The following is a 27,311-nucleotide window of genomic DNA, read 5'->3' as shown; positions in this document are numbered from 1 at the left end:
TTATTGGGAGTTTTTCCTTGTCTTCTCAGAGAGTCAAGGCGGGGGCTGTCAAAGGTAGGGCCTGTTAAAGCCCATTGCGGCACTTCCTGTGTGATTTTGGGCTATACAAAAATAAACTGTATTGTATTGTAAACTGTAGAAAAAAAACTGGAAAACAGAAAAAAGAAGAAGCCACTGAGGAGCAGAAGATCCTCCATCTTGTGAAACAGGCAGCTGGGACCGGAATTAAAGATTACAAAGGACCACAAAACGGTTGTGAAATTCTACGTGGAATGGAGAATCTTCCAGATAATTCATTTAATGGGTTATGATTACTGGAAAAAACAACTAGCATTGGATGAAGCTAAAAAGGTTCCATGGGATTGGGGAGATCAATCCGATTTTATAAAGAAAACAGAGACTATTCCCTTGTTTGTTGAAAATGTTGAAAAGAAGACTCGCTTGTCTTTAGTTTATTCTAACATTTTTCTTTTGTATACATTTATATATACGGTTCAGTATCTGCAGTTGTTTATGATTTCAATCTAAACTCTAAATATCTTTTGGTTTTTGTTACACCGTAAATTAAACCTTGGCATTTTAGTAGCTCCCCTTGGTGAGAGTTTGATGGTTACACTACTACAGCGCAGTGCAGGATTTTATGTATAAGCTACACAATTTATAGCTTAGGGCCCCCGCCTTCTTGGGGGCCCCCAAAACAAATTGTCCGAGTGAGCAATTGTCATATATACTTAAATATACTATATAAAGGGCCTTATCAAGTCTAAATCCGGCCCTGCTACAGCGTTTAAAAACACAGACACTAGTCTCCATTTTCGCCTTTCGCCCACACTACCCTGGCATGTATTAACCACCAACAATGGAGACTTTATAGAAAACTCTCTCTGGAGTCATAGACTTCTGAAAACGCCGGTTTAACGTTGTGATTTGGACGAACGAAAAACGCAGACCTTTGAAAAGTCAGACAGCCTCTGATTGAGTCCTGATTTGCTTGTGTTTATGACGTTGCCCTCCCCTGATTGGATCCCTGCTCATCATTACGTCTCATTCGCTGATTGGTTGCCCTTCAAGGAAGAAAACCACATCCCGACTTAGTGGACACAGAGGGGTTATTTATGGTGCTCGCTGTGTCGCTTAACCTTAATCAAAGTTGCATTTTGTGTGGTATGAGCGCTGTGTCCACGTGGAATAATTTACCAGTCACTATGGTTTTGCGATAAATAACCATGGCAGGTGAAGTTACTGTACTGTCAAGGATCTTTCTGTGGATGTGCATATGCCCAACGTAGGCAGACATCTACGTCATGTGCATTTAAGCGCAGACAGACATAAACAATGTGAAAGCAGTTGTGTGGACGGAGATCGTTTTTGCTTAAAAATGTCATTTTTAAATGAAGACATAGCCCTGTGTCTCCTCTTCTGTTCCCTCGATTTTAAAACTCTGTCTCATTTACACTGGGACACGATAGGCACCATAGAACCAGTAGCAATACAAACACACAGATGTACAGACAGAATTGAGTTTTCAAAGACTTCTTTACATATATATATATATATACTGGAGCCCGGCGGGGCCTTGGGAGGACCAGAGGAGGGCTTGTGCCTCCTACAGGCTGCGAGGGGTGTCCATCCTGTTTATGTTGGGGCCTCGGGTACAGGGCTTGGAAGCCCAACCCTGTAGGGACCGTGGCCACCGATGCCGGAATATCCCATGTGGTCCCCGGCCGGGCTCCTGGCTTGTGCCTCCTCCAGACAGCGGCGTCCGTCCTGCTTATGTTGGGGGCCACGGGTAGAGGGCTTGGAAGCCCAACCCTGTAGGGACCCGTGGCCACCGCCAGGCGGCCCAGGTGCCTGAGGAACCCTGGAGCCCAGCACTTCCGCCACACCAGGAAGTGCTGGGGAAGACGACAGGGGACACCGGACAGCTTCGGGTGCAGAGCGGCACTTCCGCCACACTGGGGTGTGGCTAAGACTGATTGCCGGGAAGCAGCTGGAGCCCATCCGGGTTCCTAAAGAGGGCCGCCTCCCTCCAGTCATTGGTGGATGTCGGGCGGTAGTAGACAGAGCTGGAGAGAGGACTGGAGGCGGCCAGGAGAGCGGCACAAGGACTGTGAGGCCTGGACTTTTGGGAGATCGGTGCAGAAGGCACTGGGTGGTGCACTGAAAATATAATTGTAAATATTGTAAATAAAAGTGTGTTGGGTGAACTTACAATGTCCGTCTGTCTGTGTCCGGGCCAGCGTTCACAATATATATACCTGTATACATATATATACTGCCATCTGTGTGCTGTTCTCCCTATGCTCATCCTCCCAGCGACTTTTCCATGGCTCTAAAGCCGATGCCCGTTGCGCTGCCAGTTGCTGATCTCGCCTCTGGACCGGCTCAACATACGTGACTGAAAAGTGGCTGGCGTGTCAAATTTAGTGACTGCGTGACGCATTTGCAGCACAGTTTTGTGACAGCCAATAGCGTGCTGCGTGAAGGGTTAACAGGTAAGGCGAGTTCAGCCCTTTTCTTTTCTTTTTCTTGATTCTGTCGTGTTAAATAAAAGATGAGCCATCGGACCGACGGGGTTCTCCTCTGCTTGTGTGGTCCATGACCCCCGTGTTCCTCCTTCATTGTCATATGCATTGCACTTCCAGCTGAGCACTCATTTCTTGTTAGCTGACATTCACGCAGAGCCCACCACAACCAGACCTGTTTGAGGGGCACATTGTGGACTAGTTAGACTGAGCAGCTGGGTATGTCACACTAGATGACCGGTATTAATTTTAATTGATGAAGGAAACTCCACCGTAATTATGTTGTTAGACTTAAGTGCAGCATTTGACACCATTGACCATTCTATTTTACTGCACAGGCTAGAAAACGATGTTGGCCTTACAGGCACTGTGCTCGCTTGGTTTAGTTCTTATTTATCAAATCGATTCCAATGCGTACAGAAATGTGCTGACCACACTCCATCATTATACACAGAAGTTCAATATGGTGTCCCGCAGGGTTCAGTACTCGGACCTTTAACTGTTTTCACTTTACATGCTTCCACTGGGATCTCTCATTAGGAAACAGGTTGTGAGATATGCCCGGCCATTCATCCCGGCCAATGCCCCTAGGCCGCTAGATGGAGCCCTCCTTGCAGCATAGAGGTGCCCCGAATGCCAGCTGGGAATCATGGACAAGGGAGTCATAATACACAGCCCTGCTGGATACCATGGGGGCCACCAGGAGTCGCTGCAGGGAGGCCCAAGGATTTATATTTTCCGTACAGCCCGGAAGTATTTCCAAATCATGGGAACGGAAGAATTGATATACTTCCGGACTGAAGAAAAAGAGAAGTTTTTACCTGACCCAGAAGTGATAGAAAGTCACACGGACTGAGGGACAAACACTTCCGGGTCAAGGACTATAAAGGACTGTGGGAAATCCCAGACGGACGAGCTGAGTTGGGAGGCAGGGTGGCTAAGCGTCTGGGAGTTTGGAGGATTGTTATTGTTTATTTGATTATTGAGTATATGGGAGTGGGGGGTACTCTGTGCACTTTATTATTATAATAAATAATTATTTGGACTTTTTATCTGGTGTCTGACGAGTGGTCTGAGGGTACAAGGGTGCGAGAAAACCCTAAACTGTCACAATGTTAATTTTCATTCGTATGCAGATGACACCCAATTATACTTTTCATTGTTGTCTTTAATTAGTTGTGTTAGAGAATTAAAGGAGTAGATGGATGAGAACTTCCTGTCTTTAAACACCGATAAAACAGAGATGTTAATTGTTTGAGGGAATGACGCTGATTACAATATTCTGTCATCATTTAACTCAATTGGAATCACCGTTAATTTTACTGAATCAGTGTGCAATCTTGGAGTTATCTTTGACTCTAGCATGTCATTTAAAGCGCACATTACAAAGTTGTCCAAATGGTGTTTCTTCCATCTTAGAAATGTTGGGAATTAAGGTGCTTTCTAAATAAACAGGATTCTGAAAAATTAATTCATGCATTTATTTCTAGTAGGATTGACAACTGCAATGCGGTGTTCACTGGATGTTCAAACTGTTCTTTATTCAGCCTCCAGTTAATCCAAAATGCTGCTGCAAGCATTATTACAAGAACAAGAAAATACGAACACATAACTCCAGTTCTTAATTCCTTACATTGGCTCCTGGTTAAGTTTAGGGCAGATTTCAAAATCCTCCTTTTAACCAATAAAGCCTTAAATGGCTGAGATCCGGCTTACTTGTCTGAACTTATCATGACTTACAAACCAGAGCGCACATTAAGTTTTCAAGATGCCGGTCTCTTTATGATTCCAAGGATTAATAAAATAACAGTGGGAGGTCGAGCTTTTAGTTACAGGGTCCCTAAACTGTGGAGTGGTCTGCCTGCTACTATAAGAGAAGCCCCTTCGGTCTCAGACTGAAGACTCACTACTTCAGTTTAGCACACCCTGACTAGAGCTGCTGATTAACTGTACAGACTGCATCTCTGTTGTCAGTCATTAGCACTAAAACATAAGTAACATGACAGTTAGAGTTTGTTACTAACCCTCACCTATTCTGTTTCTCTTCTCGGTACTCAAATGTGGCTCTCGGTGCCATGGCCCACCTGCCAAGTTGTTTTGTCTGTCTGAGGTAAAGTCATCTCTGATGGAGGATCACAGGAATCGTGGGTTAGAGGGGACCTTTCATCGGATTAGCTGGCAATGCTGTGGAATGGCCAAATGGGGGAGGCAGCTTGATGGCTGAGGTCTCCAGGACTCTAAACAAATCCAAATCATATTCTGTGATGTCATCTACTGTTGAACTCTACTCCGTACTTCTAAAAGTTTTATTTCTATACTGTATTGAGGATTTGTTCTGTCCTCTGTATTGTATTGTATTGACGCCCTTCTTTTTGACACCCACTGCATGCCCAACCTACCTGGAAAGGGGTCTCTCTTTGAACTGCCTTTCCCAAGGTTTCTTCCATTTTTTTTCCCTACAAGGGTTTTTTTGGGAATTAGAGAGTCAGGGCTGGGGGGCTGTCAAGAGGCAGGGCCTGTTAAAGCCCATTGCGGCACTTCTTGTGTGATTTTGGGCTATACAAAAAATAAATTGTATTGTATTAACGGGAGTGGGTCACCAACTGCTTCCGACTGTCAATTGTCAATTGTGACGTGGCCTTTGGTTGCACCAAGTGTGCCTTGTGGTGCCTGATATGTCCTCATGTCCAGGACTGGCTCTGGTTGACCACAGAACTGAAGAAGGCAATCTCTTGAAAATCTTGAACCTAATTTTAGGGCTGTAGGGTGCTGAAGCCTATCCTGGCAGCAACCCACTCTGGATGGAGTGCCAGGCCACCATCACATGGCACACACACACACACACATTCACACTCATTTAAGGTTGGCAGTTGCAAAACAGGGGGACCACCCACGCACAGGGTAACCAAGCCAAGAGCTGCACCCAGTCCTGTATTAATCACTTGGTGGGCTCCACTATTTCCAGGCTGTCGATCGTAGCATAAGCCCCCTCGGGATCCTCTCCTTCTAGTTGATTCAATTTCTGCAAGAAAGAAACACGTTTGTTATATTTACAGGAAACACCACCTAAAAGGAAGGCGCTGTGGTGGTCTCAACCCACAAAGCAACCACAAGAGAGGTAGGACGACAATTGAAGAACACACAAGTAACCAGCAACGAGGGGCGGCTGGGACCACCATGATTTAAATATCACCAGAGATGTGTCAGGGGAGAGTGGAGGGGACAAACATTTAGAGAGGTCTCAACGTGCACTTGAGGTGTCCCGAAGTCAAAGACAATCTGACCGTGCGGCCATTTCAAGGTCTCTTTACGTTCACAAACAGATTCCTTTCAGAACAGAAAGGAAGTCCTTCTGAGAAATTGGCCCCTCTACAGGAAACGCTCTCGAGTTGTCCACAAATTCAGGTCGGGGAGCCGAAAGTGCAAAGCAGCTCAGTTTGAAGTTGTTGAAAGGGGCGCATGAAAGATATCAGGAAATGATCCAATAATAGAGAAACCGGAGATATCTGAAAACCCAAATTCTACAGCTGACCACAAAGCATGGAGTGTGATAGATTTCATTTTCAATGCATGCATTTCCCACTTGCGGCCTTCAGTCTGCACTCAGCAACCCATAATAACAAAGTGAAGACGTGTTGGCAGAAAGGTCAGCAAATATACTAAAACTCAAAACCTGAACATCCCACCTTCCTCTAAGAATTTGGAAGTTTGGTTGTGGCCCCCCACATGGTGCCTCCTGTTTGCTTCAGACCTCCTTAAGATGTTTCTAGAACGTGACTGGAGACCACCTGTGGCAAACTGAATTGACTGGACATCATTTTAAAAGGCCCACATGTTTCCCTGTGTATAGAAGGTCAAGACAAAAACCAAATCATGAGGGCTAAGGAACTTCCTGTAGACCCCAGTGATAAAATGGTGGTGAGGCAGAGATCAGGACAAGGGGATACAACCATTTCTAAATCGCTGAGTATTCCCGGGAGCACAGCAGCCTCAAGAATTGTGAAACAGAAGAAGTTTGGAACCACCAGGACTCTTACTAGAGATGGACATCAGGCCAAACTGAGTAAAGGGGCAAGACGGGCCTTCAGGAGGGTGCCAAGAGCCCAGTGGTCACTCCAGCAGAAACTCAGAAGTCCTCTGCTGAAATGGAAGAACCTGTCAGAAGAAGGGTGGCCATCTCAGCAGCACTCCATCAATCAAGTGTTTATGGCAGTGTAGCCAGGTTTACATTGACTTACTTAGCTGACGTCTTTATCCAAGGTGACTTACAACATTTATGATACAATTGGTTCCATTTCTTTTGGTTTTCCACTTGGAGCACAGGCAGGTCAGGTGACTTGCTCAGGGTCACACAGTGTCACTAGTGGGATTTGAGCCCACGACCTCAGGATTAGAAGTCCAAAGCCTTAATCACAACACCCCACTGCCAGACGGCAGCCACTGTTGAGTATGCAGTGTGGCCACCAGAGGGTGCTCCCACCATCCAAAAGCAACACTGACAGATGCATGCTTTTATTTATCCTCGTGGGAAACGCCTACCCCCCTGTTTCCCACCTACACAGCACGGTCACAAAGCACAAAACACTCTTCTTCTTTTCCCTCTCTCTTTCTATCTGTCCATCTTCACTCCTCTCGACTCAAGCTCCTGGGAGAGTGGCAGCCGGTTTGATTTATAGGGCACCTGGAAGTGCTCCAGGAACTTGCTGACCTTCTTCCGGACAGCACTTCCAAGTGAAACCAAGGGCTCAGCAGTTCTCCAGGCGCCCCCTAGTGGTGGCCATGGGCACCAGCAAGGTTGAGCTTCCATGCTGTAAACCCATGGTACTGCTACAAGCCAGGGGGGCCACCCTCTAGTGTCCTGAGGGAGGTAATGTCCTGGATAAGCTCTTTCCCCCTGGTCCTTCCACAGTAAAGGCATCCCAGCTGGCCAAGGGCCCCAGCCATCCACCACAACAGTTTAAAGGACTCTGAGAGCAGGAGGAGTAAGATTCTGTGGTCTGGTGAGACAACAAGTGAAGTCTGTAGGCAGAACTCCAAGTGTCTGGAGAAGGCGAGCCACATCAGCTGCCCAATACCATCCCAATGCTGAAGTACATATGGTGGTGGTCAGCATCATGATATGGGGACGAGGGCACTGCTCAGAAATGAGGGAAGGAAGAATGAAGCAAAATGCAGAGAGGGCTTTGAAGAAAACCTGCTCTAGTGTTGACGTGACCTCAGACTGGGGTGATGATTCACCTTCAGTGTACCCAAAGCATTCAGCCAAGACAATGTTGGGGTGGCTTTGGGACAAGTTTCGGAGTGTCCCTGACTGGCCCAGTCACCGACACTTTCAACCCAATCTAATGGAGCCTGAGCAGATCTGCCATGAAGAATGGCATCACCTGCCCAAATCCAGGTGTGCCAAACTTGTAAAGATATTCCAGGATTACTTGAAGCTGGAATTGCTACCAAAGGGGGCTTCTCCAAAGTACTGAATTAAGGGTCTGACTACTCATATGTAGGAGAGATTTCCATTTTTGATTTTTAATACATCTGCAAAGCTTTCTGAAGAGATATTTTCCCTTTGTCATTATGGGTTATTGAGTGTAGATTGATGGGCAAATATGGCAAATGAATCCATTTTAAATTAAAAGGTGCAGAAAGTGAAGGGGGCTGTCAAGATCTCTGTAGCTCAATATAGGATTTCCCTAAATGTTCATTTGGCTGTCGTCACCCTTTTCCTCTTTTGAGTGACCAGGGTGTGCCCACTGCAGTGAGTTCCTCATTTATGAACATATTTCTCTATCTGTTTTTCTTCTATTTTTTTGGACTCTATGCAATAATGGGATATTTTGTCTAATAATCTTTGAATTTCCCACACATTCTCCAAAGAGCTGCCTGTTAGATGGATCAGCCCCTCTAAACTGGCACGGGGTGAGTGAATTTGTGATGGCGGTGCTCTGTGCTGAACTAGCATCGCAGTATGGAGGGGTCCCTGTCTTTCACACAATGATGGCAGGACGGGCACATCTCTCTGCAACCCAGAAATGGAATTTACGGGTTTAGAACCTGGGGGTATAAAAAAGACTCGGATAATCTCAGCATGTGCTGCGTGCACCAAATAAAGCGTAAAGTGGCTGCTGGGCGCACTTGGCGAGTCCCTTCACACTTGTTGACTGCTGGCAAAATCTGCAACTGAATAAAACTTCACAGTAATGGATGGAAGGAGGGCAAATAGGTGCCCAGAACTTACCACCACATCGCTGCCAGCGCCCGAAATAGTGGCAGTCACATCTGTGGGGAGAAACAAGAGTCACCAGCTCAGCTTTTACTCTGGCACCTCACACTGTTTGAGCGTAAGCAGTAGGAGGTCACTTCGTCACGCCACTCTGTGCCCGCCGCAGGAAATAATTACCAGGGTCAGTTAAATGAACACTTCAAGTGGGTCCCAACCTTAAAGTATTAATTTAATGCTGGCACCTTTACTGGGTACCACCGACTTATTATACACAAAGGCCAATTAATCAACGGATACTTAACACTTTAATACAGGCATTTACATATTCTGAAACAAATGGCTCCTACATGGACTACCTATCATATAGCGCCTTTCACATCTATCTATCTATCTATCTATCTATATAGTGTCTATCTATCTATCTATCTATCTATCTATCTATCTATCTATCTATCGATCTATCGATAGATAGATAGATATAGATAGATAGATAGATAGATCGATAGATAGATAGATAGATAGATAGATAGATAGATAGATAGATAGATAGGTACTATATAACAGATAGATAGATAGACGTGAAAGGCACTATATAACCGATAGATAGATAGATAGATAGATAGATAGATAGATAGATAGATATCTGTAATATAGTGCCTTTCCATCTATCTATCTATCTGTGCCTATCTATTTATCTATCTATCTATCTGTGCCTATCTATTTATCTATCTATCTGTCTATCTCACATCCACACTGCTGATATTTCCACATCTTGCTGGTGTTTCTGTACCCCTTTGTAGTGATTGCTCATCGGTTTCATTGTTCTGACTGTGTTGTTACTATTCTTCCTTATTTGTGATCATTTTTTTAAACTTAAAGTAAAATAATCAATTATTAACAACAATACAAAATCAACACTGCAATCATGAAAAAAGATGAACATAAAAAACGTCTCCTCTGCCACGGCCCACCCAGACCCCCACTGTAACAGGGCTCCCTAAAAGGTCAAAATTCTTAATGTGCACAAAACCAGCCAAAGAAGAACGTCAGACACACGAAGGCCCCAAAGCTACAAGAAGTTAACACAGAGAAATGAATCATTGGATCAAGGTGGAACCGCCACAGCAGCCATGGCCCAGGGAGCTCCTGCCCAAGCGCCAGGCCCGCCGCCAGAAATATTTGGGCCCCAGACAACTGGGTACGTGTGGGCCCCTCTGCCTTCCCCCGGGTCGCCACATGCCAAAACCTTCAAATACGTATACAAAAAAAAAATTAAACGTGAAGGGGCCCCCTTCTGTTAGGGTCCTGGACCAGAGTTCCGTTTGTCCCCCCCTGGCGGCGGGCCTGCAAGCGCCCAGCACAGTGGCAGGCCGCTCCTGTATGGTGGTCCCTGATGATCTGCTGCATTGCTCTGCTGAAGGTTCAAGTGAGATGGCGTTAGAGGAAAGGAACTGAAGGGCAGAGAGTTGGAGGATTTGCTGTGATAGTCAAGGACTGTTAAGCGATAATCGAGAGTATCACCAGCTTAGTGTAGGTGGCATGTCAGCCCCAGCAGCACCGACACTCTGCTAAGTGTTCAGTCCCTACGGTATTGTGGTGTTTCTGTGTTAATTTGACTGCACCCTGTACTGACATTACTGAACATTTCCACTGTGACTACACTGCCCTGCTACTCTTCTTCACTGGCATTGCTCAGTACCCACACTGATACCGCTGTATTATTACTAACATGGCTGATATTTCTATTCTTGTCCCATCGACTGTGTATTCTCTTCATCTAACCTGATAATGATGTTGTTTCCCACTGACACCTGACTACAAGGCGGCCATTTTTCTCGTTTTCCCTCTCTGCCCCAGAGCACCCGTCTGACTCTACCCCTAACCACATAATGACACAAGAGTTTAAAGGCTTTAAAGCAGAGGTTGAGAACATCAGACGTGTCCTCCAGCGGCCGAGGTCCATACTTACAGACGGTCTGAATCTCTCCTGTAGGCCTGAAATAAAGAGAGTGAGAAATAAATGGGCAGAAGCAGACAAAGACAACGAGAGATGAGCTCCGGGAACTCCAAAGGACACAAACCTTTTTGCTACAGCAGGAACATCAAAATAAGTGGTGCTGACCATAGAGGATGACCTGGAAAAGTCCACATAAAGATGGATTACTCTTTGTCCTGTCGTGCAGGGAAAAGTTGGGGGTTGGAGGCAGGATTGGCAATCCAGCCACGTTCAATGTGGTGCTGAGGTGCCACCTGCTGCACTCGGATCTCAATCAAGGCCGTCTTAACGCATGGGCACACTGGGCAGTTTCCTGGGGGCCCCCTGCTAATCTATGTATGTTTTGACTTGCTGAGTGGTTGTGCAAGTAGGGGTCCCAGCACACTGCTTTGCCCAGGGTGCCCATAATGCTGTTAAGATGGCCCTGATCTCAATCCGGGTGGTTCGCCTTGTGGTGGGTGCCATAATCAGCGCCTGCTCCCGTCCTGCTGAGTTCTCATGCTGTTTAGTGACGACAAACACAATGCAGAGATGGCTTTACTGATGTGACCTCCGATTGGGTGCCACCAGGACTGCTGGACGAGCGCCTTAGTCAGCTCATAATAAACACGGAGAACTGATTTTGGGTCGAGAGGTTCCACTTTTCGACTTACCTTGAACTTATCTTTCCTTGTGCTTTCGTTTGAGTATATTGGCTTCACCTACAGGTACTGGGTGCCAGCATTGGGAAAGTCAAAGTACTTACTGTACCTTTTCACATTCTGTCAGAAGCCTCAACTGGCCGTGACAGAAGTGACAGCGCCCTGGGAAGACCATTTGGTGGCGGCGTACGAGAAGGTCCCTGCCTCAACCATCACAAGGCCTCAACGTGGCTTTGGTTCAGGAGTGGGATGCAAGTCAGGGGAGTCTGATCATCCCCAGTTCCGTCACCTGAGCGACACTTAGGGTTAGGGAGGAACACTCAATGAACCCCAATGAACCCCACTGAACCCTGAATACATCGCTGGGTCACCATATCTAAATGCTGACCTAACATGCAGTTCATAACCAAAGTGTCCATTTAGACACAGAATGGAAAAGCAACTCAGCAGTTACCACCAAAAATAATCAAGACACCATCATCTTATAGCGCAGAGGTGGGCAACATCGGTCCTGGATGGCCGCAGTGGCTGCAGGTTTCACTTCATTACAACCCAATCCTTGCCAATCTCAGACCTCATTTAATGTTACGGGTTGTTAGTCTGCAATGTTAGGTTCTTAGATTGTAGATATTTTTCCTTTCCAAGGACATCTTCAAAACACGAATGCATAACTCCAGTTCTTAAATCCGTACATTGGCTCCCGGTTAAGTTTAGCGCAGACTTCAAAATCTTCCTTTTAACATATAAAGCCTTAAATGGCCGAGATCCGGCTTACTCATCTAAACTTATCATGACTTACAAACCAGAACGCACATTAAGATCTCAAGATCCCAGTCTGCTTAGGATTCCAAGGATTAACAAAATAACAGTGGGAGGTCAAGCTTTTAGTTACCGGGCCCCTAAACTGTGGACTGGTCTGCCTGCTACTATAAGAGATGCCCCTTCGGTCTCAGACTGAAGACTCACTACTTCAGTTTAGCACACCCTGACTAGAGCTGCTGATTAACTGTACAGACTGCCTCTCTGTTGTCAGTCATTAGCACTAAAACATAACTAACATGACAGTGAGAATTTGTTACTAACCCTCACCTATTCTGTTTCTCTTCTCGGTACTCAAATGTGGCACTTGGTGCCACGGCCCACCTGCCAAGTTGTTTTGCCTGCCTAAGTTAAAGTCACCTCTGATGGAGGATCACAGGAATCATTGGGTAGAGGGGTCCTGTCTTCAGATTGGCTGGTCGAACGCTGGCTCAGCTGTGGAATAGCCAATAGGGGGAGGTAGCAGGACTCTGAACAAATCCGTTGTATTCTGTGATATCATTTCCTGTTGAATTCTGCTCTGCATTTGTAATATTTCTATTGTACTCTTATATTGTATTGAGGATGACTTGTGTTCTGTGCGGTGTATTGTGTTGTATTGACCCCCTTTTTTTGACACCCACTGCACACCCAACCTACCTGGAAAGGGGTCTCTCTTTGAAGTGCCAGTCCCAAGTTTTCTTCCTATTTTTCCCTACTACGGTTTTTTGGGAGTTTTTCCTCATCTTCTTAGAGAGTCAAGGCTGGGGGGCTGTTAAAGGGCAGGGCCTGTTAAAGCCCATTGCAACACACCTTGTGTGATTTTGGGCTACACAATAATAAATTGTATTGTATTGTATCATCTAAATGATTTGAAGCCCAACACAGGTCATTTTCAGTCCGTCACATTGTCCTCCTAAGTGTTTATTAAACCAAACAGTGCAGGATGAATCTACACACAGATGTGAATGGACACACGTTAAATGGAGACTTGTCGGCTCCTTTGTCATTCACATCTTACTGCTAATAAGAAGCCATCAAAAACAGTAAATGAAGCTGTTAAGACTGAAATAAACCATTAAGGGTGGGGAACCTTAACAAGCGAGACCACCAAAATGAAGCATCAGAATGTCACTTGAGCAATAAGAGCTTCATCAGCGATAATTGACTTCCCATTAAGAAACAAAAACCTGCAGCCACCCCTGTTCTGTTCTAGCAGGACGGGCTATGAAGACCACGCGGGTTAGGCAGCTCAAAAGGCTGCACTACAAATTAAGACGAGCGAGAGATCTTCAAAGCAGCACCTTCGACGCTTCGTCAGATTGTGACATTCCCACCCATTATTTCAAAATGAGCACTTTCACTTCTTCCTGTCACGTTTCTATTGTGGTTTCCTTTGTCTCTAAACCCCGAGATTTAGCCTGCAGAAGGATGGTCTGAACGCGGAAGACATTGACATCGAAAACAGACACAAACCAAAGTGGGAGGGAGGGGGGCTTTGCTTACCTCTTAGACTTCTGTTTTCTCCCTGAAAAATAAAAAAATAAGAAATAAAAGGTCTGCTCTTAATTATTATACCCTAAAAAACTTGCAAATGGAACTTTTGGTTAAGGGACTCACTGTTGCAGATCAACATCGTCCCCACTAGGATGAAGAAGGCCAGAACAGCAAAGCCGGTACCGAGGTACAGAGGGAGAGAACCTGGAAGAGCAGACGTGGAGTGAGGACACTTGAGGACGTCACTGGAAAGAGACATTCATGAGTGACACGGACACACATCAAGACATAGCCAGTGTCTACTGTCACACATACGTGCACACTGGAGGCAGCTGAAGGGCTCGAAGGAAGGTCATTCCACGCCAGACCAGGGGGTCGCAAGGTGCACTGATCCTTTCTCTTTTTCCAATGCAGACCCATTATGGGAAATTCCGCCTGGCCGGCATGACGTCACTTTCGGTAACGAGCCCAATGACGTCACTTCCGGTTCCGGACATAACTACCTCACTCCCTCTGTGGCACTTCAAAAACCCACCATCTCAACCTCACCAGTCAGTTCTATTTTGGACTCAAACCTGTACACATCTGAGCTAAAAAAATGATACGGGTGGCTTCCCCAAATCTTTTTATGGCTTCTTGTCTCATCTTTGACACTACATAGCCAAGCAGGGCCACCACACGGTACACTTTAAATTTTAGAACATTTGAAGAACCTGAGGGAGAAGAGAGGCCATTCGGGGCAACGAAGCTGTCCACCGAATTTCTTCAAAATAACATTAAGTCAAGTTTTTGAATGTCCCTCAAGTCCTATGGTCTACTTGGTAACTCATTTCACGTGTCTGAGGTTCTCTGTATGAAGAAAAACCTTCTAACGTTTGTGCAAATTGAACCCTGAACAAACTCACCACTGTGCTGCTATGTGCTTGAAGTAATACAGGTCCAATTCCATTACAACGAACTCCCAGGGACCTAAAAAATATTTCGTTGTAACAAAAATTTCATTGTAATGAGATTGTGTATTTGTTACTATAGTGCTTTCTTTAACTTGCGCCCAGGCTCTGCAATCATTTCAATAGCTTATTTTGTGTTCATTTTAATCTCCTCCTGCCTACAAGTTATGCTGACGAGAATTTTTCTCAGCATTTCCTTGCGATAATACACTTTCCCGAAGCGCGATTGCAGCATCTGTGGAAGATTGCTTGTCTGTTGCTGGGGCAGAGCAAAAACAGGCTCACAGTGCTGCAGTGAAGTGACACAGAAACAAATCATAAAAGATCGGGGTCGCAATATAAGTCTCTGTCTTGCACCCCAAAACACGAAGCTGAGTCTCAGTACTTTAGGAAAACCAACTTTATTCAGCTTGAATCAGGAACGGCACCCTTATTTATTGTAGCGTGATCTGCCACTCTGCTACACACAGACACAGCAGTCAGGCTGCATCACCAATCGATATCTTTTCAGTTTGCTTTGGCGGAGAGACGCAGAATATCTTTGAGCAAGCTGTTGCCCCGGCAACAGATAAACAGTCTTCCATAGACGCAGAGATTGAACTTCGGGAAGCTCTTCTGCGTGTCGTCCAGTTAGGGGAGATCCCAAGAGAGTTTACAAACCTCACATTTTCTTGAATGAGTGCCGCATTAATAGGAATGTTTCTTGAACGAGCATCTCTGAAGCACATAAAAACTGCTTTTTCGACGTCTTCAAATGCAGCAGTTCACATACATTTGCAACCCAAGATTTTTCTTCTTTTTTTGCTCGGTCTTTCAAGAAAGTTGACAGCGTCGATGGTAAAATTCCGAATTCACTGGCAACGTCTTTTTTCTTTTTGCCGCAATCGAGCTGCAAAAATGTAAAGTTTTTTCTAATGTGAACTGTTATCGTTTTTTCGTGTTTGCCGTTTCTATAGGAGGGTGACAATGAGTTAAATTCCAATGGATGTTTTTCAAATGTTGATGAGCAATAAGCAAAAGGTATCACTGAAAACCGCAGGAAACAAAAGGGCAAAAAAAAAAAAACAGTACGAGGAAAAAAAATTACAATGTTTCTGTTTAGGGATCGTTGTGCACAACTGAGCTGCGGCCACAGAACTAGCTGCTCTGTGGATGATTCATTCAGGCATTTCAAGATCTTTTGGGCACTTCGTTGTAATGTAAGTATCTGCCGAATGTACTTCGTAATAACGAGATTTCTAGACTCGCTTCATATGGGGAAACTGTCGAGACCATAAAAATACTTCTTTGTAATGAAAATTTTGTTATAAAGATATTCGTTATAACGGAATTTGATCGGTATAGAAAAGTCTATTCAAAGCATATTTTTCAAATTGATGACTTACATGTACTCAAAGAGAGTCATCAAGAATGTATTGTGGCAGTAGGGGGCACTAGTGCTCCCTTAACCCCTCAGGGATGACTCCAAACACCAGGTAAAAGTCCAAGACTTCTTTATTCTCTCAGTTAACGTGCACAAAGCACTCTCCACACTACTCATATATTATCTCAATACTACCACAATATTCTCTCTCCTCCTCGCCCAGACACTTAGCCACCCTACCTCCCAGCTCAGCTCAGTGTCTGGACTGGCCCTTAGTCCTTTTATAGCCCCTGACCCGGAGGTGTTCCTGTCCAATCAGACCACAGTTCCTTATTCCTTCCGGGTCAGGGCAAACAGTCCTTTTCTTCACCCCGGGAGCACATCGTTCCTTCCCGTCACATGACTGTGACGTACTCCCGGGTTATAGGGCACACAAGAGCCTATGAGCCCCCCTACAGCGACTCCCGGTGGTCCCCAAGGTATCCATCAGGGCTGTGTAAAAACACTACATAGTCCATGAGGCCCTGCTGGAACTCGGGGATCCTGCGATCCTGCTCCTCCTGGCGGCCTGGGGGTGAGGGCCGGAGCACGAAGCCGGCAGTCCTCCACAGTATGAGAACAAGCATTATATATCTTAATGTACATTAGTATAGCAAGGGTTAAATCATAAAATGGCTTGCACCTATATAATTATTTTTCTTAACAAGCTGGAAAACTACCGATATTTCGTGAGTCGAGGTCAAGTGTGTATCGAGGGGATAATGGCGTCATGGACTGGATGGGTTCAAGTAGGGGAGAAAGCCTGCCCGGTGGCCATGATGGATCAGATAGAGTGCTACGCTCATCAGGCTGGGAAATATTAGTGGAACTAATTAGAGGCAAGACCGAAGAAAACGGGAAACTGGAGTAGGGTGGGAGTGTCACATGAGCTAAATGAGATCAACTTTTTGATAAGCACTATAATAAAAATAAGATTTGCCCATCACTGGGCGCTCAAGTCATCTGAAGTGAGTCTGTATGTGCACCTTACAATAAAGCCCGATTCTGCTGGCTGCCCTCAGACTCCGAGTGGCTTCTTTGGGGGCGGAAGAGAAGGCACTCTGGCTCCTGGATTGATAAGGATGAGAATGATTCAAGGTTCCAACAGTTTACCCATGATGCACCTTAAGCTTAATGGCCTATAGTTACCATGACTGGCCCAAACCCTAACCCTAACCTTTGCTATCTTCCAGTGCATATGAATTTCCCCAGTGTGCTGAGATTTCCTAAAAATATAAGTTAAGGTTTTATATACGGACTATCCTGACTCAGCAGGTGACACATTCACTCTTTCAGAGATGAACCGCGAAATGCAGATAAAAGCAAAATCTAAAATCCAGACGTGAATGTCAGAAGGCTTTTTACCCTGGGAACCAAGTTACTCAAATTATTCTCTAACATTTCAGCAATTATTTACCGCTCTGATGTTGATCTATTTGATCATAAAATAGATAATTACGATAGCAATTGACAAGAAGATTTCATAATTGACTGCATAATTACAGTATTTGAGGGTTCCTCTCGAGCGCCTCTTTCTCTTGCATCATTAAGCTCAAAGACTAATCAGCATATTGTCATCTCATAACAGGTTTAAGTTTCGAATTTGGGATTTTTCCATTCAGCTGTTTTAGCTGTAGACCTCTTGTCTTCATGAAGCTGTGACACACGGACAGAAACACACACTCATCATCGAGATATCGATGCCTTCAGTGTCAGGGGACCCAAAAACGCTGAGATCGAAATTTTACCAGAGATCGAAATTTTTGACAAATCTAAAGCTTTCGCTTCTCTCCCATAGACGACTGATTAAAGTGGGGAGGGCACAAAGCAAAAATAAAGTAAGTGACCAAAACCCAGAGAAAAGGCAAAAAAGGGCAAGACATCAAAACCAAGATTTTGTTATATTTCAGTCAGGGTCAAGGGCTGGAGCTTGTATTCTTGTTTTTTAATGTCACATTCATGCATTATGTGCTTTGTGTACTATGCCTTGGTAATGGTCCATGTGTTTTGTGGGTGGTTCCCCAAGAGGCGGGACCTCCTACCAATCACACCCAAAGAGCTCCCCTCCGCACTATAAATCCAGAGAGTCTCCCGCAGTCCCTCACGGTTCATTGTGAATCTCCTTCAGAGTGCTGAGCTTTTGTGTTTTGCTTGTTCTTAGTGATTTACAGAATTTCTTGACATATTCCTTTGCTTTTCAACTATTCTTGGTATTTCATATTCAGATTTTGTTTGAAATTTGGATTGGTGTTACATGAATTTTATGCTCTCAGTGTTAGAGAATATATGTCCTGTGAAGAATAAATATTTTTATATAAGAATACCAGGTTGGACGGTATTCCCTGTCTAGTGGGCATTTTTGGGATTTCATGCTTTTAGTGTTTGGGACTCCTAGTCCACGACAAAAACACACCCCAGCAACTGACCAATGAGATAACAGAATCATAAAATGGCAGCAACCTCTGAAAACAAAATGGTGCCTCCAACATACCATTAAAATAAAGTGGCTTGTCAGTAGTGAAGTGTTCGAAATAATAGATAGATAGATGATGTGAAAGGCACTATATGATAGATAGATAGATAGATAGATAGATAGATAGATAGATAGATAGATAGATAGATAGATAGATAGATAGATAGATAGATAGATAGATACACTTTGGTCTGGACACACACTAGACTATAAAGTAAGAAAATTCAAAAGAAAGTAAAAGTTTTGACATCCCGTCCCAGTCCATGTGAGGGCTATTCACATGTATTGCTGTTGGTGTAATGAAGCCCCTGTCATGTTTCTCTACACACGTCTGAGCGATTTAATTGGCCTCTGTGTATAATAAGTCGGTGGTACCCAGTAAAGGTGCCAGCATTAAATTAACACTTTAAGGTTGAGACTCCATAAACACTTGAAGTGTTCATTTAACTGACCTTACCAATTAATTCCTGCGGTGGGCACAGTGTGGCGTGGAAGTGACCTCCTTCTGCTTAAGCTCAAACAGTATGGGGTGCCCTCCTCCCATCCATAACTGTGAAGTTTTATTCAGTTGCAGATTTTGCCAGCAGTTAAGAAGAGTGAAGGGACTCGCCAAGTACACCCAGCAGTCACTTTATCTGGTGCATGCAGCATGAGCTGCTATCTATCTGTCTGTTATATAGTACCTTTCACTTCTATCTATCTATCTGTCTATCTCAGGTGGACACTACTGGGGCGTAAGTGACACAAGTCTCAAGAACTTAAAATTCCAGAGTAGGGAATTCCAGTCAAGGCACTATATTCACAGTGAAAATGCTTTCTCTTTGTATCTTTAGCACAGCCATTTTGGGTGGGTGATGCCCGAGCCAGCAGATTCACTGGTGCCCAGAAAGCAATATTATTATCCATCTTTCCTTATTATTCCTTATTGAGGGCAAGGTCACAGGGAAGCTGAAGCTTATCCCAGCATGCACTGGGAGCAAGACAGGAACAATCATGGGGCAAGACGGCAGTCTATTGCACATCCACACACCCCCATGGGTACTTTTAACAATGCCAGTCCACCTACCCTGCGTGTCTATGGACTGTGGACATGGTGAGAACATGTGGGCCCCACACAGAGCTGTGTACCCTGATCTGCTTGTTCCGAGCCAGTAGTGTTACCACTGTGCCGCCACTCTTATTACTAGAGAACAGAAAACTATATAAAGAAGGGCTGGGCCAGAGCTTATTTAGGAGAAGACTAAATTCGGATGTTCTTCTTTCCTTCCTCTTTTCTTTTTTTTCTTCTCTTCAGAGAGCAGAAGTGAGTCAGTCACGAATTGTGCAGGTCACATTCTATTTCTAGATATCCTTCTCAATCTATGAGCCTTTTCCTCTTTCTGTCCCTGTCACAAAGAAGCGCTCTGCAGTGGTTGGACAGATCAAGGAGGTGGCAGCAGGTTGTAGTCCACCTCTTCCTTCACCTCCTCCATGAAACTGTCTGCTGCTCACGGACTTCACCTGGAAAGCGAACGAGGGGGCTGGCTGACCTGAAGAAGTGAGTTGAGGCTTTTGTCCACCTGGTTAGAGGGGTCTGTCCAAAGAGCTGACCACGGCTACTGAATGTGCACCCAAGGGGCTGCAGGCTAAGACCGATGGCCTCTTGAGGTGTCAGCACAGGCTGTCCACCCGTGTAGTTAATGGCTCAACCCTATCAGTCGGACCTGCTCATGTTCTCAACCTGGAATTTTTGGGGGGATTAGAGGGGTGGGGTGTTAAGGCTATCCAGGCAGGACAGACGCTGGACACACATGGAGCCAATGACAAGTTACCAGATGTGGGAGCAAAACCAGTGTATGTAGAGAAACAACCAGCTTCAGTGCTGAAATGAGCCGAAGACGCTCGTTAGATGTTCCAGGGAGGACAACAATGGCCGTTAAGAAGACTCCTAATTTTTGTTTCATTTTCTGCATTTTTTTGTTCCATTCAGATGGGATGTTGCTTGGTTGGCACCCCAAGACTTTGTCCTGCATCTTCATTCACCCTAGCCGTCCTAGTAATGTGCGTTAGGGGTGTCGGTGAAGTTTCAATTTAACGGTGTGTGTGCTCACCTACCATGGACAGCCTGCTTTAAAAAGAGACTTGTTTCAAGGAAGACACTTTATTCTGCCATAAAACAGAAGAAGAAGACTCTTCATCTCAAATTTTCCTAAATTTGCCCCATTTTATTCCTTTGAACTGTTCGATCAGTTTCATTATTTACTGACCTGCCCCTTTGTTTTTGGTACAATAAACTTTGTTCCCTTATTGTGCCTTTCAAGAAAATGACCCTGTTTAATGTCTGCCACTCTATTAGCTGACGAGAATTGTACTGAATTTATATCCAAACAAATCAAATTCTTTCTAGAGACAAATACATCCCCCGAGATCTCTGCAGGAATACTCTGGGAAACTCTTAAGGACAGATTATCTCATATCTTTCCCACAGAAATAAATCCGAAGCGAAGAAAGTAGCAGAGATAAAAAGCGAAATTACTAAAATAGATGAAAAACACGCCAGACTACCAAGCGAGACTCTACATAGGAGGAGGCAGGCTCTACATTCAGAATTAAACCTCTTGACAACTAAAGAAACTGAACAACTAATTTACAAATCCAGACATCATTACTATGCACATGGAGAGAAGGCTAATAAGCTTTTAGCTCAACAAATTCACAAGCAAGAAGTGCGCATAGCGCAATCTCGGTAATCACTAACACGAACGGAGATAAAATCAACGAACACAAAAATATAAAGCACACTTTCAGAGACTACTATAAATCCCTATATACTACTGAGTTTAAAGAAGACAATATACAATCTAATGCATTTCTGGATACATTACAGATACCACAAATGACGCTTTTAGTGTGGAGGAACTTGATAAACCTCTGGCGTTATCAGAATTACTAGATGCTATAAAGTCACTCCAAGGTGGAAAAGCAGCAGGCCCTGATGGCTACCCTGCAGAGTTTTACAAGAAATTCTCCGCTCAGCTAGCTCCCCTCCTATTAGCAACATTTACAGAAGCCAGAGATAACCAATCTCTTCCACAAACCTTTCGCCAAGCACTAATCACTGTCTTTCCAAAACAAAATAAGGACTTATTACAATGTGCATCATACAGACCAATTTCACTTCTGAATAACGACGTTAAAATACTCTCTAAAATCATAGCTAGAAGGATGGAGAAAGTGCTCCCCTCGTAATATCACAAGACCAAACTGGATTTATTAGGGGCCGACACTTATCTTCAAATCTTGACGCCTGTTTAATGTAATATACTCACCAACTAAATCAAACACCCCAGAAATATTATTATCATTGGATGCAGAAAAAGCATTCGACATGATTGAATGGAAATACCTTTTTACTATTTTGGAGAAGTTTGGGTTTGGCCCGAACATTTGTGCATGGATTAAATTACTGTATACTAACCCAGAAGCTTCAGTTTGCATCAATAACATTTGCTCAGACTACTTTAAACTAGAGCGTGGCACAGACAAGGATGCCCTTGTCACGCTGCTGTTTGCATTGCCATTGAACCACTGGCAATACATTGTCGAAATACTGATCAGATAAAGGGGATTAGCAGAGAAGGACTGCAACAGAAAATCTCATTATATGCAGATGACATGGTACTGTATATATGGGACCCAGAAATTCTGTGCCTGCAGTCTTAGCAGCACTCACAGAATTTCAAAAGATCTCTGGTCTCAGAATTAATCTGAATAAAAGTGTACTCTTTCCAGTGAATTCTCAAGCATATAATATTAGATTAGACACCCTACCTTTTATCATTGCAGAACAGTTTAAATACCTCGGGGTAAACATCACAAGTAAACATAAAGCTCTTTATCAACAAAATTTATCGTCTGCATGGAAAAAATTAAACAAGACTTGCATAGATGGTCAACCCTTCATCTCACACTAGCTGGAAGAATTAACACTGTTAAGATGAATATTCTTCCTAAGCTCCTTTTTATTTCAAAACATCCAATATACATTAATAAATCATTCTTTAAGCAATTAGATTCAACAATAACCTCATTTATTTGGAATTCAAAACATCCACGCATCAAAAGCGACCCTACAAAGACAAAAGGCAGAAGGCGGCATGGCTCTACCTAACTTCCAGTTTTATTACTGGGCAGCAAATATACAGGCGATAAGAACCTGGACACAAATAGAAGAACATACACAGGCATGGACCGCAATAGAAGTAAAATCCTGCAGTACTTCTTTGTATTCCTTGCTCTGTGCTCCAATAAACACACGTTATCGGCAATACACTAATAACCCAATTGTGCTCCACTCACTTAGAATCTGGAACCAATGTAGAAAGCATTTTAAGACGGAGAAGCTTCTATCTGTGGCACCCTGCAAGAGAACCACCTCTTTCAACCTTCACAAACATATGCAGTTTTAATATCTGGAAAAATTTGGAATTAACTTGCTTAGAGATCTTTATATAGACAACGTCTTTGCATCCTATGAACAATTACATTCCAAATTTAACATTCCAGCTACACATTTCTTTCACTATCTTCAAATCAGGAACTTTGTTAAACAGAACCTTCCAGATTTTCCTCATCTTGCACCCTCATCCACGCTGGAAAAATATTGCTCAATTTCAAGGATTAGACTCCATCTCTACAATATATAAAATCATTTTACAATCCCTTCCTTTCAAAGATCCAAGAGGACACTGGGAAAAGGATCTCTCAATTAATATATCAGAAAGGAGTGGAAAGGAGCAATGCAGAGAATTCACTCGAGCTCCATATGCAAAGCATACAATTATACAACTCAGAATTATATATCGAGCACATCTGTCTCGACTAAAACTCTCCAAAATGTTTCCAGGGCATGATCCAACCTGCGAGCGTTGCAACCAAGCCCAGCCTCACTGGGTCACATGTTCTGGGCCTGCACCAAATTAACATTATTCTGGACAAAAATTTTTAATTACCTCTCAGACAGCCTTGGACTCACAATCCCTCCTAACCCATTAACAGCTGTGTTTGGGGTTCTTCCAGAGGGCTTAAAGTGGAGAAAGACAAACAAATTGTGATTGCATTCACTACACTGTTGGCACACAGACTTATTCTGATAAACTGGAAGAACCCAAACTCTCCTCTTTTAAGTCAGTGGGAAACTGATGTGTTATATTATTTGAAATTGGAAAAATCAAATACTCAGTTAGAGGATCTGTACAGACTTTTTCAAAACATGGCAGGATCTAATCAGTAATATTTTAAAATAAGTTTATAAAGCACAGAGAATTTATTAATTTAGGTATTTTACAAGCCTTAAATTTTACACCGTTTGGCTTGCTCTCTCTCTCAGGGTGGGGATCGATCTGTTCTTAACCAATTCTTCTTTTTGTAAAAACTTGATTGCTTTGTATGGATTGTAATAAAAGTAATAAAAAATAAAAATATTAAAAAAAAAAAATAATGTCTGCCACTTGCCCACTGAGCCCATCTTGGTTGTGAACGACCAGGGGGTCATATGGACGATTTAAATGCCACCCGGACATTGACCCCCCGACTTATTTTTTTTTTCTTTCTCAGTATCATGTTTGTTGTTCAGCCGTTCATTTCTTTCGTCCTCTCACTGCAAACTCCTCCCCCCGGCTGTTTAAAATGCACTGACTGGTGGAAAATTGAGGGCGGGGTCTTTAGGACGAAATCCTGTGGGTGGAGCCTGGCTGTGCAGGACAGACTTTTTAGCGAGTTGCCCACAGATGTGTGTTTTCATTCGGGAATCACGCCTGACCCTGTGAGACTGGGCGAGACCAGAGACTAACGTAAGACAAAGCCTGCCCAGTAGCCTAGGTGGTATCAGGTGGTATTATTCTGCCAACAGTCACAAATGTCCTTTGTTTTATATTTTTGCCCATATTATCTTTAACACATTATGAATACACGTGTAACTTTTTCTCTCCTCCCTGTTCTGGTTCTCTATTACAGACGTAAAAGAAAAGCAGCACTGGAGGACGGTGTGGTAAGAGGATGGGATCGGCGGGAATTTGTTAAGGTCTACGTAATAAAGAGCGTAAAGTGGCAATCATGACCCTACCATGACTGAAGCCCCTGGTCCCTAAGCATGTGAGGTAGTGGCACCAACCACTGTGCCACCCTGCAAATCAGCAAGCTCTGTGGATGTGGGAAAGAAAGCAGATTACATGGAGAAAGCCCAGAACACAGGGAGAACAGAAAATGTCTGCATAGAAAGTGCTGGCGGACGACAATAAAACGTCAGCCTCCGGGGGTTCTGAGGTGGCAGGCCCTAAACTGACTGGGATTGGGGGGACAGTATTTGGCATTACACTGTTTTAACAAACTGAAACCCCACAAATCCAATGGTGGTTAGGGGTGGTGAACAATATGAGTCTAAAAACACATTGCTCACCTCCGACTTCCCTACACAGCCCAGCACAGCCACCTGCAGCCCTCTTATAGTGTTGGGGGAGACCCCTGGCTCGGTCTGTCTACAGTCTGCATGTTCTCCCTGTGTCTGTGTAGCTTTTGTCCAGGTGATACACTTTAATCGCCCATCTCAGCAATGTGTTGGGTTAATAGGCAATGCTAAATTAGTCTGGACAATGGACTGACGTAGGGTTTGTTTCTGCCATGAGTGGGCTTTAGCTGTCTGTTATCCTTCAATAGAGACAAAGGAGCAGCAAATGAATGGATGGATTATTTGATAGATGCACATCACTCTAAGCAATCTGCAGTCGCCAAAGCCCTCATGTTAGCAGACACAGCAGCGAGCTGCGGGGCAGTGTGGACCCCTAGTGGCCAACGTGCTGCACCACATACTTGTTTTGTTTGACTCCTGATCTTGTGGTTCATTTCCCGTTGAAGTTCCAGCAGAAGTAAAATCTAAAAGAAAAGAAGTTAATCATGTAAGGCACTATATAAAAGAAAGGACTTTGAATCACAGCTGGCCTCAGAGCAAAAAGAAAAGAAAGAAACGTATCCTCCAAAAGGACAAATCTGATCAAACCTACGAGTCAGCAATCAGGCGGGAGAAAAACTTGTCTATCTGCGTCATTTATTGCTCTTCAGCTAATGCTTTGGTTAAATATCAAAAAGGCACATTGTGCTTTATCTACAGAACCAACACTCTGGAAAAGAAGCAAGAAGGATGATATTGGGCGTTAGGATTAAACGTGCTAAATTAGATACAGGGAATGGTAGAAACATTTTAAAATTAGTGAAGCAAAGTATAAGTGAAATGAAGTTTGTGGGATAAAGTTAACTGTGATTTTAAGAATTAGATAGATAGACAGATATAAACACAGACATGAGGAGAACACGCAAGAAACATCAAGTAATCCACATAGACAGCAATCAGGACGCCAGGTCAGTGAAATGGCAGTGCCACCCATGCTGCCCAAAGAGATATTCATGCAGGACTCAAATTATTATGTGGCTCGTTAGATAGACAGATAGAAATGAAAGGCACTATAGATAGATAGATAGATAGATAGATAGATAGATAGATAGATAGATAGATAGATAGATAGATAGATAGATGTGAAAGACACTATATAATAGATAGATAGATAGATAGATAGATAGATAGATAGATAGATAGATAGATAGATAGATAGATAGATAGATAGATAGATAGATAAGTTTTGGTCTGGATAGTAAAGGTTTGACTTCCAGTCCCAGTCCATGTGAGGCGCTATACAGATGTATTGTTGTTAGTGTAATGGAGCCCCCGTCACGTTTCTCCACACACGTCTGAATGATTTGTTCACTGAAAGTCCTCAGTGATGTTACCAGCCCAGCACACCAAAGTGTAGAAAATCCCACTGGCCATCACAGAGTTGTAGAAGACATGAAGGATGTCACTTTCCACATTAAAGGAATGCAGTCTCCTCAGGGAAAAAGTGTCTGCTCTGCCCTCTCTACTAGAGTTCCTCTGTGTTACAAGACCAGTCCCACCTGTCATTGATGTGGACCCCCATGTACTTGTAGGAGTGCACCCCCTCTACATCCATTCCTTGAACAGTGCCATAGAGGCTCTTTAGTGCAGTACACCATACGGTCCTCTCTGTATGGTATAAGTGCCATGTATAATTATCTGGTATCCCGTCCAGGTAAGGGTCTCAAACAAAGGAGCAGTGGGGGACGGCTCCTACTTTGGAACATTTTATCCCCCATCTGCTAGATGTCAGCATTCCAGGACCTCAATAATCATATATACACCTGCAGGGCATGATGGGAGTTGTAGTGCCATGAGTCAGCCCTGCTGGGTCCTATGGGTGCTGTCAGGGGGTGCTGCAGGGATTCAGCACCCGATCCCGGCTTTTTAGGACTTCCACTTGACCTGGAAGTCTTCCATTGGGCTATGCAATGCCACCGGAAGTACTCCTGAGTGTAAGAAAGAAAGAAAGAAAGAAAGAAAGAAAGACTTACTGGAGGGATTGGACAACAAGAGAAGAGAAGAATAATTTGATGGTAATTGTGTTTGAGGAACCTTTTCAAAAAGCGTTAGTGTCATATTTGTATAATAAAATCTTCTGTTTTAAACCTGTGACTGAATTTGTGTTGGTTGTGTCCAGGGTTTGGGGCTCAGTGGTGCCCCCAATCTGTCACAATGGGGACAAGTCCATCACTGCAGTGAACCTGTGACCGAGTTTACTGAGAGGACCCCAACTCCCAGAAGCCAGCAGGAATACGCTGGGAGGCCTTTGGCATGAGATTAGTCAGCATGTAACAGGAGGAAAGGCTGTGAGTGGAGCACAACGTCGAAGTGTGGACTTGTCAC

General features: G+C 44.0%; 1 protein-coding gene across 3 annotated transcripts in view; it reads right to left on the bottom strand.

Annotated features, from left to right (window-relative positions):
- Positions 1 to 5,045: 5,045 nt before the first annotated feature.
- The window catches only part of LOC120518640, a 36,437-nt gene continuing 14,171 nt past the window's right edge, over positions 5,046 to 27,311 (bottom strand). The window contains exons 5-11 of one of the 3 annotated variants that reach the window (XM_039741524.1): positions 25,349 to 25,411; positions 13,801 to 13,881; positions 13,687 to 13,708; positions 10,827 to 10,880; positions 10,715 to 10,740; positions 8,761 to 8,801; positions 5,046 to 5,547 (exon numbers count right to left, since the gene is read on the bottom strand). In XM_039741524.1, coding sequence (XP_039597458.1) covers positions 5,464 to 5,547; positions 8,761 to 8,801; positions 10,715 to 10,740; positions 10,827 to 10,880; positions 13,687 to 13,708; positions 13,801 to 13,881; positions 25,349 to 25,411 — 371 coding nt within the window. In that variant the 3' untranslated portion in view covers positions 5,046 to 5,463. The remainder of the gene's footprint in view (positions 5,548 to 8,760; positions 8,802 to 10,714; positions 10,741 to 10,826; positions 10,881 to 13,686; positions 13,709 to 13,800; positions 13,882 to 25,348; positions 25,412 to 27,311) is intronic. The other 2 variants (XM_039741525.1, XM_039741526.1) reach the window with 2 other exon arrangements.

The sequence above is a fragment of the Polypterus senegalus genome, chromosome 18 (genome assembly GCF_016835505.1).
Source record: "Polypterus senegalus isolate Bchr_013 chromosome 18, ASM1683550v1, whole genome shotgun sequence".
Lineage (NCBI taxonomy): Eukaryota > Metazoa > Chordata > Cladistia > Polypteriformes > Polypteridae > Polypterus > Polypterus senegalus.
Note: the sequence above shows the minus strand (reverse complement) of the source record. Positions and strands in the feature narration are given on the sequence as shown.